Below are 16,156 nucleotides of genomic sequence, written 5' to 3' on the forward strand. Positions count from 1 at the left end.
CTGTGTGCTGTTCCTGTAAGCCGTTCCTCACGCATTGTTTAATTTCTAAAGCAAAAGGGGGAACACCATTTATTATTTATGGAAATGACTGGAGTGAATATGATATATAAACGGGATAATGAATAAATGTATGAGCGTGAAATCTTTGTGCATTGTGAAATAATAATGTCCCATTTCAGGACATTGCTCTCTCTGAGGATGATCTGCTTCTGCCAGCATGGACAGATTCCCAAACAGTCACACTGTACATTACATCACTGAAGCTCAGGGGAGCAGCATTTGCATTCTGTCTGCATTGTGGTTAACACTTTATTCTGCAAATGTCAATACCGTTGGCACACAGTACTGTGTTAGCACAACAGCATGTGTTTCGTGCTGCCAATCTTGGTGCGAATTAGTTTGATCTAAAGCTGAAAAGATGAGTTAGTTGACAAGAACAAATTTAATTAAATAAAAAACAAAAAACAAAAAAACAATAGAAACCTAAGCTCTTTGCATAAGATTTATGTAGGTATCCAAGTAAGTGCCCGCTGAATATATTTTGATGGTTGTCTTTTTTCAACAATTTCTTAACTTTGATTATTTCTAGCTTCCCCAGTGAATTTTTCCTTTTCAATATTTGATTTTACACTGACTATTTGGGGTTTTTGGGCTGTTGCTCAGATAAAAGAAACCATTTGAACATGTCACGGGTGCCTCTGTGAAATTATAATGGATGTTTATCACAACATTTTATATTCAAAACAAGTACAGTAGAAGTAGACTGAATGACGATGATAGTAATAATTACATGTAGTTGCAACCTTAGTTTCATTTTTAAATCAAAGCAAGAATCAATTGTGCCAGTACTTAATTTAACATTTAAATATACCTACCAGACTGTACAGCAGCAATCAATCATGTAATTTATATATGGACTGAACCAGGCTCCCGTTGAGAGCAGTATACATGTATATTTGCTCCGAAGAGACACTTTGGTCATGTTCTTATTTAGAAAAACTGTTACTAGTTAACTTTTAAGTTAACTACTCTCTTTGCTATAATATCCGTGGTCGTCAGAATATATTCTGTTCTTGATGCAAATTCGTTCTTTCCTCGTCCAGTCTGTCAGGACAGCATGTCCTACTTGGCTGCTAGTGTTGTGTCGGGGTGCTATCAAGTAGTCCAGCGTGCTGTGTTGTTTTGACTTCTCCATCTCCTCTTTCCAGGCACAGCACACAGTCATCAGAAGAGGCAGGATTTAATGACCCGAGCTTGCTGGAAAACTGCCAAAGTAATCACGTAAGTAATGTCAGGGTTCCCTGTCGCATGCCTGCAGTGACGGCTGCTGTTTAGGATGAAATTAAGAAGGATTTTGGATCTAATTGTGTGCGGTTGTGTAATATCGTCCTGCAATTTCAACTAGACTGTTTTAGCTCCTATGTTGTGTCATAAAAAATGGTGAAACGTCTCTGATGCTTCATAACAGACGATGACAAAATTAGAGACCGTTGGACTTAATTGTCTTTAATATCAGTTTATTAAAACCATACTTAGGGGAGGATTACCGTTTTTTTTTTTTCCCCCAAGAAGGCACTATAAACGAAGGCGGACAAACACTCTCATTAGTTGATTCCGACACGATCAAAACATGCTTCATCCACGGTGAGACACTCAGGAGACCACAGATGGAACAATAAAACGATCTCTCTCAAAACACACACTATCACATGAATCCGTGGTCTTTTATGGGACTTAAGAGGGAGCGGTAATGGCCACCTGTAGTCCTGAAATAGATGGAGCCTGTGATTGATTGGCTGTTTGAGTCACTCAGCTGCGGAGCGGCGTGGGGGAGGCAGAATGTCACATCTAATTACGTACAGTAGTACCGCCCAGGGAAAGTAGTAATCCCACTGTGATGTTTGCTTTGTTATGACAGCAGAATCTCTCCACACATTGAGTTTGTCTGAGATCTGCTTTAGCTTCATATTGATAGCCCCTCGCCCGCTGCTAATGATGGTGCACAACAAACCGGTGTTTGGCAACTGCAGTCTCTCTGCACGTTTGGTAATGATTCTGCTTATGATTAATCTATTGGGCTGTGGTTGTACTAATGCTTTGTTTATGGCGGATGTCTCAATATGAGTCATAGTTCTTCCCGCTTCACATTTTTTCAACATAAATCACTTTCTGATACACAAGACGACTGTTGTGCCTCCGGTTTTTGTATATTTGAACAAATGTCCCGGCAGATGTGCCCGGCCAGCTGTTTCCAGTCTTTATGCTAAGCTAACAAGTCTGAGCTAAAAGGCGTTTAAGCTGATTTTCCCAACTATTCCTTTAATTCCGCGAGAGAAAGTTTCTTTTATGGCCTTGTCTCAAACCTTTAGAACTTGAGTTCGGTTAATACGCCACCGATACTCCGCTCTCACTTACACAGCGCCGTTTAAACGCCGCCTAACACCTGACGCTGTCACAGAACAAACCCGCCGTCGTTACCGCCGTCAGGATGCTTCTGACTTAAACATCGCTAATCCTGATCATTAACAACAGTTTTGCGTGGCTGCGGGCTGTTTGTAGGAGTAATGTTGATACACTGTTGAGGGGGATGGCAGACTGGAGGAGAGGGGAATTAACAGTGCTGACAAAAATAAACATCCCCTCTGGTGCTTTTCGCGTTCTCTTGAGTCACTGGACATGTTCTCCGCCTGCAGAGTTTCAGCAGCCTTCGTGGGTGTTTGGTTGCTCACTCGCCCGGGCTCCCTGCTTCATTGTCTCTTGACCCTTCAACTTTTTTTTCCACACTGGCCACGTCTGAAGTAATGAGCGTCTGTCACTTGCCGTGACACAGGTTACCCGGAGAGCCGGTGGCGGGTGATCGCTGGCAGCACGGACGGCGCGGTATTAGCTGTCGCATCTAATTGCGCCGTCAGAGCAAAGTTCGGATGGGCCGCGCTCTCTGCCTGGGTTACCGCCACCCGACATAACCCCGAGCTTAAAGGAGTAGCTTGACACTTTTGCGAATATGTTCACTGACTTACTGAACTTAAGTTCATATCCGTTTAATGTGAAGCCGGAGCCAGGGGACACTTAGCTTAGCATAACGAAAGCAGGGGTGCAGCTCGCCCCAAGCTGCTGTATTTCTAAGGGTATCAAATCCTTCTACCAAGCTCACTGATTAAGTCGTGATATTGAATTTAACAAATGTATTGTGTCAACACAACAAGTTGTGGTTTTATGATGGTTTATTCCTGGAGTCTTGTCATCATTGTTGGTTTGCCAGGCTAAAAAAAACAGGACAAGCTTTATGTCTACCACCATCCTTTAAAGTACATTTGACTGCAACACATCTACTAACCTTAATCCCAAAGCCAAGTCTAAACCCCCTAAATAGACCCTTAAAGAGGAGAGTGGCCAAAAAGTCAGCACTCTTGGGATCTAAAACTCAAGCGCACGCATACGTACACACGCAGGCGGGCGCGCACCCTTACATGTCCTTCAGAGGATACCTGTCAAGCCCAGACCAGATTAGCATGCTGCCAGGAGGCAGAAGGGACTCTCGCAGCCACCTGGACTGTAATAGACTGTGTGTTTTTTCATGTACAAGAGGCCCTTTGATTTACCCCTCCTTCCCCTTCATTTATTTGCTCCTTTGTTCGCTGTTCCTCTCATCACGCCTTTCACGGCCAACAGAAGGAGCAGATTTAATAATTCTGTGCCCGAGAATGCAGGTATTTTGTTTGAGAAGGGGAGTTAAACAAGCACTTTTGAGCAATCGCTTTATAGCACGGCTCTTTCTCGCACTATGTTGTATTATTCAAGAAAGATCGTGTTTTTTCTTAGAGCTGCTGTAATTTTTGTTTGCTACTTCAGGTTTGTGACAGCTGTATTCATAACTGGTAGCTCATGGTGATGGCAAACTGTTGGTGAGCTTAATCTGGTATTAAACTCATTGTTCACAAATGTTTGCAGCCAGACTACTGTTGGTACTGTTGCTGTATTATTCAGGCCTTTCGTAGCCCTGCAGGCTGCTGATATCTCTGCCTCAGCTGTGGCCACTGACTCTAAGCTGGTGGTCCTCCAGCCTCAGACTAAAGCCTCAGCAGATGCCTGTCTGAGGCTCACCCACGGCAAGTTAGTCATACTGTTCTCCTCATTAATGTAAAATGCCCTCAGTATATAGGTTAGGCCTTTTCTTTTATTAACTGAAGCAAGTTTGTGTTGGATGAAGAGGCACAAGTGAATGTCTGTCAGCAGCTGGCGAGTTCTGTGGGATCCTGCTGGCTTGTTACCAGCAGTCATTCGTCCGGCCAAATCTGACTATCGAGTACTGAAACCACATGTATTTCAGGGGTTGACAAACCTCAGGCTGGCTTTGGAACAAAATGGCTATTTAAGACACTACTGGGTTTGGAGAAGTTTTTGTCCAGGACTGTGATGGATAGTGGTACTTTTGGAGGAGCCCGGGTATCTATAAATTGCAATAACTTTATTTCTATTTTATTGGGTTAAATGATTGACGTGAAGGGCATTTTTAATTGATTATAAATTAGAAGTTGTTATACTTCTAGTATCACTGTGTAATAAACACATTTTTAATCCGTTTTCTCTATTAAATATTCCAAAACATTGGCAATCTGTCTTGATGTTCTCAGACTCCAAGCTTCAGATTTCAAACATTCATGGTCAGATTCTCTGTTACTCTGTTAAAGCGATGTAGGTAAACTGTATTTCCTAACAATATATGGTGTTTTATTTCACTTAATTGTTGTACAACATGGTTGTATCTGGTGCATCTGGTGCTATAACACAGTTTAAACAAATGCTTTGACTTACAACTCGCCCCAAATCTCCAGTGCAAAAACATACAACAATAGATAATACTGCACACTCAACACATGCGACGGCTGCTGTTGCAGGCTGTGTGCATCATCAGTCTTTCACATGTACATCAGCTGTGAGCCGTGCAAGTTGATCGTAGTCTGTTGTTCTCTCTGCCCTTGATCTCCCCCCTACTACACTTTCATCAAGGTCTCCCTTGTTGTTTTTCTTCTGTTACATGTTTTATTAAAGAACATTAAAAGTCACGGTGCCCTTTCCTCCTCCCTACAGCCTACAGCTGCTGTTATCATGGAGTTCATGACCATGATGGCCATCTGTCACACTGCAGTCCCCGAGCGCACGGATGGAAAAATCATCTACCAGGCGGCATCTCCAGGTAGATCACCTTCCAGTAGGAACATAGCTTTTGGATAGAAAGTATGTGGCTCTGCTGTTATTACAGTGTATGATGTGATCATTTAGGGATGGTATTGCTGGCCAGACTTTGACTAGTGGCTCAAAAGAGAAAAATGTAAACTTAAACATGCAAAGAATTAAGACTTATTTGCTAACTTGATTTGATTTATGCTATCAAGGCTTGATATAGGGAGATGTTGCAGCTAATCATTTTCACATTTTCACAAGTGTATCATCAAATGGGATTTTAATCATAAATGTGCACTTTCAAGTTTGTCCACACCCATGTGCAGTCGTTGTTCGATCACTATCAGTTTCAAACCTGCCGACCTGCATCATCTGTATGAAAAAAAAAAAAAGTGTATTCCTGGGGATTCAAAGATGATGATGTCGTAAACATAGAAAATGATAGATTCTGCAATTTCAACCGGTCTAGTAGTCATTCCAGCTGAAGTCCAATACAGTCCAGATATATAAATTATTTCAATAATATCAGAGTTTATTGTACAAATATGTAACACAAGAGCAAGGTAGGGCCCCCAGCCTCTACTAATTGGAAGACACAACGACACAGTGTGAACATAGTACACTTCCCAACACACACACAAACACACACTCTGCACCTAAAAATAGAAAAGAATTAGCTCTTGAAGCACTTGTTGGCCTTTAGGTGGAGTAAGTGTCAAAATTTCAGAAACTGCTACTTCCCTTGCTTGTCGTTGCTCGGCGACGTGTTTATTTGTAAATCTAAACTGCTGCTGCATGTGCGCTTCTTCTGGTCCAACTCTGCAGGTCTTAAACTGCTGGTGCTGCAGCCCTGCCTGGGCCAGGTTCACGATGCTTTGCAATAATGATACAGTGTGTCCTTGATATTTGTTGTAATATTTCATTTTCTACCTGGTGACCTCTGTGCCTTCGCGAATGGAACGCACCCCTGCAGCCTCCAGGCACCAGTATTTCATAAAGAAATAAATATAATCACAGGAGCAGAAGAGAGCCAGGAATCATGTTATAAAATTAAATCTCCTGTTTACAAAGTGCATGGTGTGTGTCACTTTGATTCTTTAAGCCTCACCATGATCCCCCAGTCTGTCACATTCACAGTTGAAAGTAATGAACGGAGACAGCTGACAATCATGAAAACATGCCCTTCAACATGATTCTTTTTAACTCCACAAAACTGCCACAGTGACAAACAATAGAGGGGATGAAATTAATTTGAGGCCCTTAAAACAAGCTGCCTTTGTATTTCAGAAAAAAACCCATCTTATAAATATTAGTTTGCCTGCTTTTGCATAGTGTTTGCCCCAAGAAGCATTATGTAAATTACCCTTAAAATAAAGGTCCATCCTAATGAGCTCAGTATGTTTAAAGAAATAAATCTGTGATCCAAACGTAAACAAAGAAGTTACTCTCATGAGAATATTTTAAATCTCAATTGACAAACACCCGATTACAACTAAATCAGTGGTGTTAATGTTTCCTGATGCTTCATGCTTTTGACTACACCAGTAATATTACGAAGAATAGAAGTAAAGCAGACCTCTATTCAGTTCAGTTCAACGTAGAAACAATGAATACTTTCATTAGCTATAGCTTCAAAAGTACCGACTGGGCTTCTAATGAACGGCTCCTGATGTAAGATTAAACGCAGTAACGCTGCTGCTTTTCATCTTCATTTTGCTTTTGATGAGAGAGATTACTTTTTTGCCTGATTGCTCAGAACAGTCATGGCCTTATGGAGCTTTGGGGTTTGAAGCAGTGTGGGGAAATTGCAGCAAAGAGAAAGCTAGTTAAGTCAACTGTAAAAAAACAAGCAGAGAGCTTTTTTCTCGCCCCGCAGCGTACTCGTGCAAGCAGCAGCGTGGGTTACCTGGTCCACAGCGCTCTGTCCTTGCCCTCTTTGGGAAAATGTGTCAAGATAAACTAGGTTTATGTACCAAGTGTGAATGGGGTTCATATCACAAATATCAGGATCAGATTCCAGGTCGAGACACAATTCTGTCGTGTGACGAGCGTGTCTGTAACATTTTGTGTTCCCTCTTTTCTTTCTAGATGAAGGAGCTCTGGTGAGAGCAGCACTAAACCTCGGCTTTGTGTTTTCTGGTCGAACCCCAGACAGCGTCTTTGTGGAAATCGTAAGTTGGACAAGACGGGTTTAATGAAAGGCATGCAGGCTATTGAGCTGATTGATGGATCCACTCAATCTTTAATACTGGCAGCATGATGGTCTACTATGACCTCGAACAAGAAAAAAAAGACAATCCATAAGACTATTGGCTCAGACGATGACAGGGCTTTAAGCTAAAAAAATAAAGAAATGTTATGTACTTACAAGATTTATCAGTGAAATAGATTGTAATTTCTTCACCAGTTCATCAGCTGTAGACATAAAAGTCTAATGTATTTGTGATTGAAGGGGATATACTACTGATGTCCCATGTTTACGAATTTTAGAAAATTACTTTAACCCCACAGTGGAAGAGTTTGACCTCTCTTTATGGTCATGTATTAAAGAAATACACTTATTACACTTAATCCTGTATATTCTGTAAAAAAAAAAAAAAATCATAAAGTTTCTTGACCTGGAGTAATTACCAGGAACCCAGTAGAGACTTCAGGAATTTACTGCACCTCGTCAAGAACACATAACCCCTATAAAATAGCAAATTGTTGTTTTTACACTTACACTTTTGTGTGGACTAATCAAGGAGAGAGTATGGTGTATAAATTATTGAGCTAAAGAGGTTGTGACAGATTTTATTACCTTTGGAGTCTGGCCTGATATTTCCCTTTGTTTCCAGTCTATATGCTAAACTCAGCTACGCTAATAGACTGGGTGTTCCAGCTACAAAGTATTTATCATCTAAACCTAATTATTTCTTCAGGAAGTTGTAGTGTTTTTATAATGTCTAGAATATCTCTAGGCAAAAAAAAAATAGGTAATGAATGCACTGTTTTTGTTATTTTGTATGTTCCAAAACAGACCTTAAGGCTAAAACTAATATACATAAAACACTTTCTTTTTTTTTTTTTTTTTCTTTTTTTTTTTACTGTGGCCACAGTAATGGGAAATGTCAAACACCCCATCTGCTGTGATTATATCCTGAGCTGATCCAGTGGGTCCTCTCCAAAGCTCAGGCCACCCCATCCTGTTGTTCTCTTAATTGGCTTGCCTGATGATTGCACTCAAAGAGCCTGAAGCAGGAAAGGCCAGAACCATTTTCATTTTTTTTTTCTTCTGGTCAGAACATCGTCTCCCAGACATTTGTCCAATTTCTTAATCTTTATTAGACCTTCTAAAGCTCTCGGCATCTACTTAATCACTGTCTTGTACCTACTGGTCTTTACAATTAAGGAAGTTAATTGAATTTTACCTTGTTATTCTCCCTCCATCAGCTCAGTGCAGGCAACTGATAAACACATTTAAAGTGCAATTAAGGCTGATTGGAGGAGGACGGCAGGGTTGGCTTGTGCTACTTAAGATAAGTTGTCTCAGAAGACTGAGGTGGAGGTGTTTCCTGTTGGGGTATGTTAACATGCATGTCTCTTTAATTTAGCTGGGGAAAGAAGAAAAGTACGAACTGCTTCATGTGCTGGAGTTCACAAGGTACTTCTTTGATAACCGTTGCTTGTTTACTTATTATGCATACAACAGCATTGTGTTCAGTAATTTGTTTCCCATATGGACCGTAGGTGTACATCAAAAAAATTATTTTGCTATTTGATCCTTAACAGAATCAGAATTTGTGCTAATTCATAGTGTGACTGAGGTGTGATATCTTGTTCCCCACCTTCTTTGATTTGTAATTTCAGCAGTCACATGCTAGCTCAAACAGTCATAATGTGCAGTAGCGGATGGAACACCTTGTAATGTGATTTCTCTCACTTGCTGTCTCTCCTTATTCCACCTTCTCCTTCGTTTCCTCTCACACTCTCTCCTTTGGCTTTTTGTCCCTCAGTACAAGGAAGAGGATGTCAGTCATCATGCGCACCCCATCTGGAAAGATCCGCCTCTACTGCAAAGGAGCCGTGAGTGTCTGTCTCTCTCCATGGCAACACATGACAACCCATCACCATCATCACCCCACACACACACACACACATACAAGTGTCGAACGCTCCTCTCCTCTTATTGCCTCTTGCTCATGTCAAGAAATCTTTTCAATGAGCGGCAGGATAAAGCAAGATCGCTGCGTTTCGCACGCGAACAAAATAACAGACACAAATGTTGTTTCATATTGAGGACAATACAGACTAGCTTTAGTCAATGCAATATTAAACACTTAGAAGAAAATAATAATTTTAAATGTAATGTTAAGGATTTGAGAACATGTTTTCTATAATCTGTTATGACCTAAACTTAACAGGAGTATTATTGCATACATAATAAGCATTGTCAGGGTTATTAAAGCATTAACTGATCACTCCTGGCCTCAATATTAATAATCATTTGGCTAAAAATAGGTTAACATTGATTCTAGTTTTTCTTTTTTTAAACAAATGTAGAATTTTTTTTATGATTCTGTTTTTGTTTAACGGATCGACTGATTATGTTTTATTCTAGTTTGATGCTGAGCTGACAAAATTCTTCAATAACTACGCTGCTTTTATGTTGTTAAAAAACATTACTTAATTCTCAAATACAGAAAAATGTATCCATTATATGATTCAGATACATTTTTGTATATATATTGTATAGTCTCCTGTACCAGCCTTTAAAGTGTACAAATAGCCAGAAGGCCATTAATCTCTGAATAGAAACACAAAGTGCATCTCATAAGGGCTGAATCCAGCTTTAGATTTCCCATCTGCAAAGTAGCACAAGTCCAGGAGGTTCCTTTCTTTCCTTTCTGGGTGTCAGTAACCAGCGAGTGTTTGTTTCCCTTCAGGACACAGTGATCTATGACCGTTTGGCAGACAGCTCGAGGTACAAAGAGATCACATTGAAGCACTTGGAGCAGTTTGCCACCGAGGGTGAGTAGATGAACATCGCCCCCTGTCTGCCACAAGTAAAGCATCTTTTAGGGTGCTTTCAAACACAGTATGCTATATGCATCCCTTTTATTTCCGGTCACAATCTCACACTTGATCCTCCGTTGAAGCACCAGAACAGATTTTCTTTCCCTAAAAGGTTTTCCTCCTGAACCATTATCTAATGAACAGTTAGCGCCAGTGTGAGTATTTTGCAGGAACATGAACGTAACGCAGTGGAGCTTAAGAAAACTGCACCACGGACACTTCTTCTAGTTCTGTGTTCATACTGCCCCCTTGTGAGACACCAGCAAAATGATGTCATTTTTGAATATTTGATGTGGGCTAAATATAGCATTCAGGACAGATTGTGAAGATCTTCAGACACGGGAACTTGGAAAAAGAGCTGAAAATATGGCAATGTCCTCAAACTCTCAAAAGAAAAGCGATAGTTAATATCTGTATATTTGATGTCTCAAACGCTTTTATCATTTAACAAAATAATCTGTCACTTCTCTTTGCTAAGATTTGGACTTTCAACAGATTTATGTTCAGAGGAACTACAAACACACTTCTTTTTTTTACATTATACACTGCTGCAGTGCACAGACATCATACAGTGTGTGAAGTCTTTATGTAACCATCTTTGAATTAAAGATGTGCACTGTCTATAAAACAGATGCCTTGATAGGTTGGATTTGCTGCATTAGTATCATAACACTTGGTTATTATATTGGCTGTTTGAGAAGATTTTCTAACCTGTCATGCTTTTCTTTTTCTCTGGTCTCTAAACTAACACGTTTGTCTGACAGGGACATTGAGCAAAAACTACACAACAAAAAAATAATTACACGTTAGCTAGATGTGGTTTAGATGGCTAATTAGTATCTGTTAGCATGGCGTTAAAAGGGTGTCTTGAAAATAGAATACAACAACATATCATTTCACATTTGTCTCTACAATATAATACATTTGCATTCAGAAAAGCTCATCCACCAACAATTAGTATTATAGTACAATTTGCATGCTTTGCACTGTTCTCCATAGTAACCACCCACCAGGACTCAGCATCAGAAATACATAGAAATGCTGAATGATTTAAGTGGTCGCTTCTCAGTAGTCGTATTCATTGAATTATACAATGAGATGATCAACAACCGTTACACCGCATAAATCTATCTGAACGCCATGCTTATCAATGTATGGAGTTGTGATATTTGACCGAGGTGATTCTGTTTTTAATCTTCCAGGGCTGCGTACTCTGTGCTTTGCGGTGACAGACATTAGTGAATCGTCCTATCAGCAGTGGCTAGAGGTCCACCACAGAGCCTGCACCTCCCTGCAGAACAGAGCCCTGAAAATGGAGGAGAGCTACGAACTGATAGAGAAGGTTAGTGAAGTGAAATATCTCTTTTGTATGGATTCAGTTCCCGAATGCTATGACCCGTGATATTGAATGAACTCAGCATTTTACTCTCACTGTGGAATGTAGTGAGCAGAGGCAGCTCTTCCTCTGGTTACATGCTGCATTGACCCAATGTACGAGGTTTCATGCAAACCATCCTTTTAATAGGCTTCTGCAGAAAAAAAAATCATACTGGGCATGAACTCAAGTGTAGCTAATGGGAAAAGTGTAATCATGCCCGGAAACATGCAAAAGTTCAAAATTGTGTCTGTTTTTCTGTGAGAGAGTTTCAAGATTTTTCACCGGCAGGTAGAATTGGTTTTCTGTGAGGTGGGTCTGTGTAGAAACGTTGGTCAAACACAGGAAGCCACAGTTGTAAATCAGCTTCTTGGCATGTTCTTCATGGCTGCTGCTGGCTGCCCAAAACAAATGGAAGCAATCAATCATGAAATAAACATAAAAGCTTTCAGAAAGGAAAAGTGTAATGTGCATTGCTTAATGAGCAGAGTGTGGCATTGCTGTTGCCAAGTTTTGGGGTTCAGTGCTGCTCAGGGCCACCCACACTTAAAACAAAAGTACACAGTAATGCCACATGGGGGCACAATAGAGTCGCAGTAAATTTTAAGGACAGATACGTTCCAGTAGTGTGAAATTGGTAATCTTGTTACTCATTCACATCATTTCTCAACTAAAATGCTAAAATTAATGTGTAATAAAATGTTTATATGAGATCAATTCCTTGATAGGAACTACAAAATGATTAAAAAAAAAAAAGAAGAAAATGTAATTTTGCTTTTTCTAGATTTTTATTTTCAGTAATTATTTATTACTGTCACTTAATAGTTAATTAGTGCAATTCCTAAATATTCCCTCAACAAAGTGATTGCTGGATTCTGACCCTTATATTTCTATATTCTGCATTAAATCAGTGTAAAGTCAACTGCTCTAGGCTTTGAGGGAAAAGTTTCTCATCAACTTTACTGATTGGTTTAAGTTTAAATGGATTATTTCGGGACAACGTTCATTTTAGCCCAGCAACTATCAGTAACCAGACCGAATTTTCCATGAACCATCAGGATGCAACAGATTAGTCTGTTTCCTACACTTCAGCCCCAACTTCTTTTCTAACACATTACAGAGAATGATTGAATTCAGAGTTGTAAGAGGTCCTCTCCTGGTGCTCTCTGGATACTGAGCTGCAAATGCAACTCCTTAATTTTTGGTTGTTCTACCAACACCAGACAGACTACCAGTATTTGGTTGGTCACTGCTGTTATGGTTCCTCCGTGGCTCGGGGGTTGAAATCCTGATCAAAGTGGGTGTTGTATCATACTCCACATAGTGCCTTTAACTAAAACCCCAGGTACAATAGAACAATTCGCATCAAAAAAGCCAAATGACGACTCAGCACATATCGTCATGTTCTTCCCCAGGCACAGTTTTTCTTGCTGTGTGGTTCCCAGTGATCAGAAGAAGACAGAGCTGGAGACATACAGGCAGCAGGGCTCAGGTCACAACTTAAAGAGCTTCCCCAGCCTTTCCTCTGCTGCTGGCTTCTCTCTCCCTTCTACCCCTGGGTCTTGTCAAAATCTTTGGGCCCGTACAAGCCCACAACCAGCTCTAAATAACCGCAGCTTCCTGGGAAAAACACCAAGTGGGTGTGCTTGTGTGGGAGAGATCATGCCCGTAGATGCACATACAAACACAAACACACACACACACACACACACACACACACACACACACACACACACACAGGGACACAGTAACTGATCCAAAACCCCTTAAACCCATGGTGGGTTTTCTGGGTGATAAACAAGAGCAGCTGATGAGGGGGAAAAAAAAACTTCCCCGAGTGAGTGACACAAACCCCGGCTCAGATGTTTGTCTGACACATGACGTTTTAAAGGCCTTCCTCTGTTATGATCCCCATTTACTCACTTTTTTTTCTGGTGTAGAACCTGCAGCTCCTGGGGGCCACAGCGATAGAGGACAAGCTCCAGGATAAGGTGCCCGAGACCATTGAGACTCTAATGAAGGCTGACATCAAAATCTGGATCCTGACCGGGGACAAACAGGAAACAGCCATCAATATTGGTGAGTGCATGGTCTTAAAACTTCATGTTTTACATGGACGCTGCTCTCATGTGTATCATGTAAAGCAGGGGTCTCCAACTTTATTCCTCTGAGAGCTCATATTTGGTTAACATTTATTCACATAGCTGAGCTCCACCAAAATCAGCTTAAAGAGCTTAGTTTATGTAATAAAACAAAGTGATGCTCAACGAACACATTTTGTATCACAGCAGCTTAAATTCAACAGCACGTGCATGCTTTTTTTCTGTATGCACGTCTTCATGTTTTCAATTGAAATATATGTTTGATGTTTTCAATTGAATATATGTCCGTTAACATAGAAGTCAAATATCAAACACAGGAAAACCTATATTAAGGCTTCTCCGTTTTGCTGTCAAATAGCAGACTGATGTTAGAAGTGCTAAAATTGAGTTCTTGTAAACGTAAAAGCATCAATACTCTGTTTACGCCCATGTTTTTTTTTATATATATTAAATGTATGTGCATCATTAACATTCTTCAGGCTGGTTTGTGCACTTGCTCTCAAGCCGAAAGGAAAGTCGCTGGTGAAGCTGATCTTTGCTGTGATAACATACACGCCAGCCTCCTACGGGTACTGCAGTCAATCCTGCGGGTCTTTCTTCACCCAGCAAGACAAACTACTGACAGGCTGAATGTTTCTCTGTCACACATATCCAGCAAAAGCATCTGTCGCAGAATGGCAGATGATATATGAGCACCCTGCACTGACATGAAATAAATAACATGCATATGTACACAAGCAGGCACCTCTCACGTATCTTGCTCCCCCAGAGGTTTTAGTCTTTCAGATGTTATCAAAAAAATTTAATGACTATCGTTGGTCGGCCATTTTCGTTCATATTCCTCTTCCTTAAATGGACCTACAGTCTTAAGGTGTGGGTAAACACCAGAAATGGATCACCCTTGAATGCAGCCAACATACCGACGTAACACGGAGTTCAGAAAAATAGATATCAAAAGTACCTCCGTTTGTGGCTGTACCTACCACTGTGGCCCGACTGAATCAGCCCTTTGTGCCTGCTGTGCCCAGATGTGAGGGGGCTCAGCAGAAGCTCTTGCTCGCTGGAAGTATTTTTACAGGTCCGCCTTTTGACTGAATTGCTCAGTAAAAACTCTGCTCAATATTGACTTTGTTTTTTACTATTTTCCTCACTGAAAGATGATCCCCATTGGCAGGGTTAATGGTGCACCTTTTGCCAAATTAGGATGATGAATTCAGCCCAGGACATTTCGATTTTATTTTTTTTAATTTTTTTTATGTGGCCTAAACTGAATACCACTATGGTGAAATTTGTTTTGAATAAATGCTGTGCCGTTATGTTTACATAAATTATTTACTAAGCATGGCCATTCAGTGTGATCTGAGGCTGTAAAGACTGTCATTGTCTCCTTTTGCTACTGAGCCAGGACTATCAAGACATAATGTAAAGGAACCACTCAGAAACTGTGTGTCTGGCTGTCTGAGGGAGAAAAAAAAAAAAAAACGCAATGTTTGCTCTGGGACAAGCTCGCAGTGCTGTGAGCTGTTGGTTGAGGGGAGCTGTACATACGTAATGCTCGAGACAGGTATGAGCCAGAATTCAATGAAAGGAAAGAGCCTGCCGGTCGGCTTGTTAGGAAACACTGCTCACTTTACTAATGGCCTGTTAAGTTCAGCCAGAGGGTGCATCATCGTCTTAAGCGGAGAGACACTAAAGAGTAAACACAGTCCCTTATCTTCCCACATCAATATGAGCCCCTATTACGTCTACCTTTCCACCTCATCGTCTGACCATCAATATCTACCCTCCATTCTTCCTGCCTCCCCAAATCCTTGTGCTGTCCATTTTGAGTACCTTATGTGGCTAATATTAGCTTGTTTATTTGTTGTTCTCGAGGCAACATCCCAGATTACTGTGACATGAGTGTCGCAGTTACACATTCCTCAAGTCCTGAGGGAGCAGTGTTTAGTTCCGCCTGAGATGGAGAAAGGCCAGGAATTTAACTTTGCTGAAACAAAAAAACAGGCAGTCAAATGAGCTGAAGGTAAACACATTAAGCAGAAGGGCTGTGGCAGGAATTGACAAGGGGGAAGGGAACAGAGACAGTGTTGAGATCGGGAGACATTTTCCACACATTGGCAAATTTTTGGACGTTTGCACCTTTGCACTTAAGAAAACAATCTGGCAGACCCCAGACCCCAGACCCCAACCCTGTTTGGTTTTGACTCTGGAGGTGAAACTTATTCATTTCCTCTGTGTGTGTGTGTGTGTGTGTGTGTGTGTGTGTGTGTGTGTGTGCGCGCACGCGCACTATTTTGTTTAGCGGTGTGTTTTTGTGTGTGTTTTGTGCACAATCTTATCTCAGTTTCACTCGCAGAAAATGCCACCCAAGTATTCACAAAACTCAAGCTTTGTGGTAACCCCCTTAAAGAAACTAAAATCTCTTTCCAGACAGAAGCAA

General features: G+C 40.8%; 1 protein-coding gene across 2 annotated transcripts in view; it reads left to right on the forward strand.

Moving 5' to 3' along the window:
• The window catches only part of atp8a1 (ATPase phospholipid transporting 8A1), a 103,599-nt gene that overhangs the window by 49,164 nt on the left and 38,279 nt on the right, over positions 1 to 16,156 (forward strand). For both annotated transcript variants that reach the window (XM_069171912.1, XM_069171913.1), the window contains 8 exons: positions 1,209 to 1,281; positions 5,092 to 5,197; positions 7,273 to 7,355; positions 8,778 to 8,827; positions 9,180 to 9,249; positions 10,110 to 10,194; positions 11,442 to 11,581; positions 13,555 to 13,693. In XM_069171912.1, coding sequence (XP_069028013.1) covers positions 1,209 to 1,281; positions 5,092 to 5,197; positions 7,273 to 7,355; positions 8,778 to 8,827; positions 9,180 to 9,249; positions 10,110 to 10,194; positions 11,442 to 11,581; positions 13,555 to 13,693 — 746 coding nt within the window. The remainder of the gene's footprint in view (positions 1 to 1,208; positions 1,282 to 5,091; positions 5,198 to 7,272; positions 7,356 to 8,777; positions 8,828 to 9,179; positions 9,250 to 10,109; positions 10,195 to 11,441; positions 11,582 to 13,554; positions 13,694 to 16,156) is intronic.

This window comes from Embiotoca jacksoni, unplaced genomic scaffold, assembly GCF_022577435.1.
Source record: "Embiotoca jacksoni isolate LCO1_2020_lvr unplaced genomic scaffold, fEmbJac1.0.p SCAF_5, whole genome shotgun sequence".
In the NCBI taxonomy this organism is placed as follows: domain Eukaryota; kingdom Metazoa; phylum Chordata; class Actinopteri; family Embiotocidae; genus Embiotoca; species Embiotoca jacksoni.